This window comes from Eschscholzia californica, unplaced genomic scaffold, assembly GCF_041429995.1.
Source record: "Eschscholzia californica isolate CP2 unplaced genomic scaffold, dmEscCali1.0.p SCAF_4, whole genome shotgun sequence".
Classification (NCBI taxonomy): domain Eukaryota; kingdom Viridiplantae; phylum Streptophyta; class Magnoliopsida; order Ranunculales; family Papaveraceae; genus Eschscholzia; species Eschscholzia californica.
In genome coordinates this window covers 20,353,489-20,358,263 of record NW_028238461.1, presented here as the reverse complement: position 1 = coordinate 20,358,263, position 4,775 = coordinate 20,353,489, and the positions used below count along the sequence as shown (strand labels likewise).

General features: G+C 33.4%; 1 protein-coding gene across 1 annotated transcript; it reads left to right on the top strand.

Moving 5' to 3' along the window:
* Positions 1-1,760: 1,760 nt before the first annotated feature.
* Positions 1,761-4,503, top strand: LOC147543542 (3-ketoacyl-CoA synthase 10-like). Its single transcript, XM_086634389.1, has 3 exons — positions 1,761-2,508; positions 2,826-3,451; positions 3,777-4,503. The coding sequence occupies exons 1-3, from the start codon at positions 2,095-2,097 to the stop codon at positions 4,327-4,329; spliced, it is 1,593 nt and encodes a 530-aa protein (XP_086490515.1). The 5' UTR covers positions 1,761-2,094; the 3' UTR covers positions 4,330-4,503.
* The last annotated feature ends 272 nt before the right edge of the window (positions 4,504-4,775 follow it).

Sequence of the window (4,775 nt, the reverse complement as noted above, 5' to 3'; positions counted from 1 at the left end):
ATCATTTTCACTTTTGAAGGCAAATGTGTCAACTTGTGACATGAAGAAAGGAAATACCTTGTTTTGGTTCATGTCAATTTCACCCAAGGTTTTGTTTCTTTGTTTGCAGAAAATTCTGCATTTTCCATCTCCAAAATATAGTGAATAGCCCTTTTGCAGCAACTGTCCAACACTGAAGAGGTTTTGGGTCAAGTTAGGAACATATAAAACATTATGGATTAATTTTTGTGTACCTCCTTTTGTATCCACTGCAATGACTCCCTTACCAATTACATTTTGAAGATTTCCATCTCCAAGCTTCACTTTTGACTTGTGACTTTGATCAAGCTTCACAAAGATATCTTGATTTCCCGTTATATGATTGCTACAACCACTATCCAAGTACCAAATGTTGTTAGTTACATTTTGCGTATTCATACAAGAGAAGAGTTGATGTTCCTCCTCATCTTTGATAAAGTTTGCTCCTTTATCTTTAAACCAACAATTTGTATAGGAACAGTTTGCATTTTTGCATATTTTGCATTTGAACCTGCAATCTTTAGTTTCATGATTAGATTTTTTGCAAATTCGACAAGAGGGGTTTGAATTACCGGATTTTGATTGTCAATGTTCCTTTCTTTCTTTCCCACCTCCTTTTCTACCTTGCTCGGATTTAGAAAATTTCTTGTTTGAGAAATTATATCTTGATCGGAAAGCTTGCTCCAAAGGTTGATTTGTCGATCTATTGATTCTTTGATCATGTGCTTGAAGAGCATTCATAAGTTCATTCATGGTATATGTAGATAGATCTTTTGATTCTTCAATAGCTGCAACTACATGATCAAATTTTTGAGGAAGACTACGAAGGACTTTTTGAACAATTTTTTTGTCCTCAAGTATATCTCCACAACTTCAAATTTGATTAACAATTGTAGTAACATGAGAGGAAAATTGCTGAATATTCTCACTCTCTTTCATAGTTAACTATCAAAGTCCTTCCACAAGGATTGAAGTTTACCTGGAATAATTTTTTCAGACCCTTGAAACTCATTTTTCAAAATTTCCCAGGCTTCTTTTGATTTTACCGCACCCATAAGTCTAGGGAAGATTGTTTTACTTACCCCTTGTTGGATGTACTGCAATGCTTTTGCATCTCTTTTCTTTGTTTGTTTTAGTTGTGTTGCATCTAGTGCTTCTTCATCATATCTATCTTCAATGAACTCCCACAAATCTTGTGAGATGAAAATTGGCTTTCATTTGAATGCTCCAATAGTCATAGTGCTCACCATCAAAAACAGGAACTGAAATTGATGAGAGGTTGAAACATGAATTGTTTGTCGCCATTGGTCTTGAACAAAATGAGATAGATGGCTCTAGATACCAAATTTGTTGGGTGCTTTACTTGTTCTTACAAGAAGATTAACAAGAAGATAATTGCTAAACTTAAATTGTATTGAAATAGATGCTATTGTTGAATGTTGTTTTTGTTTTTTGCTTGATATCTTCTCATTACAAAGACATCTATTTATATAGATCATAGATGATAGACGTAACTATTACAATAACTCCTAGACTCTTAGACTTACAAACTCCCAACTCTTGATTTTCTAAACTCTCAAGTCTTGATTGACATAACTCTTGACTCTTGAGTAACATAACTCTTATGTAATTAAAAACATACTTAAAACATAGATAACTATTTTTCTAGAAATTACTAATTACCTTTCAACAGTATAACTTAAAATCGTATTCACAAATCCTACCCCCTAAACCACAATTTTGAATATCTCTACACAAAATTATAGATTTTGGTGCATTTGAGTCTATACAATGAAAAAAGAAACTAACACATACAAAGACTCATGTCAATCTTACTTTTCATTCAATGAAAAATCAAATTTCATTCATAACAGACTCAAGTCCTCAACTACATACAACTAATTCTGACACATATTAACTTTCCTTCACCCACAACTAAAACCACCCATAAATATATAAACACCAACCCATCAAACTTTCTTCATCAACCCAAAACTTACTACTTTCAATCTAGCTAGAAACCCTTTATTTCTCACTACTTTTTCTCTCTGTCTCTAGTTAGAAATTTAATCTCCAATGGCTAATGAACAATCTCTTCTATCAACAGAGATTGTTAACCGTGGGATTGAATCATCTGGTCCAGATGCTGGTTCTTTAACTTTCTCAGTTAGAGTTAGAAGAAGATTACCTGATTTTGTTCAATCAGTTAATCTAAAATATGTGAAATTAGGTTACCATTATCTTATAAACCATGGGATATATCTTGTTACTATTCCTGTTCTTGTGTTGGTTTTTAGTGCTGAAGTTGGAAGTATTAGTAGGGAAGAATTATGGAGGAAACTATGGGAAGATTCTCCACGTTATGATCTTATTACTCTTATTGCTTTCTTTGGTGTTCTTGTTTTTACTCTATCTGTTTATTTTATGTCAAGGCCTAAACCGATTTATCTTGTTGATTTCGCTTGTTATCGACCATCAGATGATCTCAAGGTATATATGTTAATCATTTTCGATATTATTTGCATGTATTACTTACTACATTTTCGGATTTAGGTATATAATTATGCTTGAGTCATGCATCACAACATTTTTTTTTTTTAAATGTTATCTAAGTCTTGTATATGTGAAGTTACCAATTTCATCATATAATCAACCCATTACCAAAGAAAAGGAAAAAAAAAAAAAGAGAAGTCTTCGATAATTTGGAATCTTTTTTGTTTAATTTATATACTCCTTTATTTATGAATATAATCAATTAGGGTGTTGTGGGGTTTAATAGATCAAATTTAAGCTAGTAAAATTTTCAGGTTTCCAAGGAAGAGTTCATCAAACAAGCTCAAAATTCGGGCAAATTTGACGAAGCTAGCATTGAGTTTCAACGGCAGATTCTTCAATCGTCGGGTATAGGAGAAGAAACCTACATTCCTAAGGTAGTTATGTCATCGGAGTATTGCTCAACCATGAAAGAAGGTCGTGCAGAGGCCTCAACGGTCATATTTGGTGCTCTAGATGAATTATTCGAAAAATGTCAAATTCGACCTAAAGACGTGGGAATTCTAGTCGTAAATTGTAGTCTTTTTAATCCTACACCATCACTCTCAGCTATGATCGTAAATCATTACAAAATGCGTGGAAATGTTCTTAGCTTCAATCTTGGTGGAATGGGTTGTAGTGCAGGAATTATTGGGCTCGATTTAGCCCGAGACATGCTTCAAGCTAATGCAAATAGTTTTGCGGTTGTCGTTAGTACTGAAATTGTTTCGTTTAATTGGTATCCGGGTCGGAATAGATCTATGCTTATACCTAATTGTTATTTTCGAATGGGGTGTTCAGCTGTTCTTCTTTCGAATAAACGATGTGACTTCACTCGAGCCAAGTATAGGCTTGAACATATTGTTCGTACTCACAAGGGAGCAGATGATCGAAGTTTTAGGTCAGTCGTACTAACTTATTCTTTCTTCTTCCCTATTTCGTTTTAATAATAGTTCTATGCTTAAAAATGAATAAATAAGAATATGTATCATGAGAAAAGTATCTTTAGAGACAAAGGGTAGGTCACAGTTTGCTCTGCTTTCTAGGAAAAAAAAAGATAAGTACATGAACACATTTTCTGTATGGAATTTCACATTAGGTCTGATTTCTACCCTTTTCATAAGAAGCAATATATGGCTAATTCAACCCATATATCCAATTGAGCCCTTTCAATAGCTAAACCTCTTAAAGTTGGGGGTGAAAATCTAGTTTCTTTTGTATGACAGGTCTGTATACCAAGAAGAAGATGAACAAAGATTTAAGGGTCTAAAAGTTAGTAGAGATCTCATTGAAGTAGGTGGTGATGCTGTAAAAACAAATATCACAACTCTCAGCCCTCTTGTACTTCCAATCTCTGAGCAACTCACATTTTTCGCAACACTCGTTCGGCAACGCTTATTGGGTGGTGGCAAAAAATTGTCGAAACCATATATTCCTGATTATAAACTAGCTTTTGAACACTTTTGTGTTCATGCTGCTAGTAAAAGTGTTCTTGATGAGCTCCAAAAGAACTTGGAATTAAGTGATGAAAACATAGACCCGTCACGAATGACACTTCATAGATTTGGTAACACTTCTAGTAGTAGTATTTGGTATGAACTAGCTTATGTTGAAGCTAAGGAGAAGGTGAAAAAAGGTGATAGAATATGGCAACTAGGGTTCGGATCCGGGTTTAAGTGTAACAGTGTTGTTTGGCGATCGTTACGAAAGATTAAGAAGCCAACAAGGAATAACCCATGGCTTGATTGCCTTGATCAATATCCTGTGACTGATCTATAAGAAAATGGTGAAGTACTAGCTTGAACTTTAAAGTTGTATTTTGTTTGGCAAAGAAGATGTTATTACAATTATGGTGTATCTGTTTATTCTACTTAATTACTATCTGTCATGTACTAATCTTGGATATGCTACCTTATGAATAATTAGGTAACAATGCAATACTTATTTGTTCCCCCATATTCTTATCTTTCTAATAATCTAATCTGTAAATAGAAGGAAGGGGTAAAGTAAAGAAAAAAAAAATTGTTTTATTGACCATTAAAAAATTATTATCAATGGATTCGATATGACACTAAAATTATTAGTAATACGTGTGGTTCTCACTTCACTAAAGTCCGTATCCATGTGAATAGCAATATAACATTCATGTCTCTATTACAGCATGGCGATTCTAAATAGAAACATGGTTTGAATGAAATAATAAGAATTCTGTACACCTTATTTAT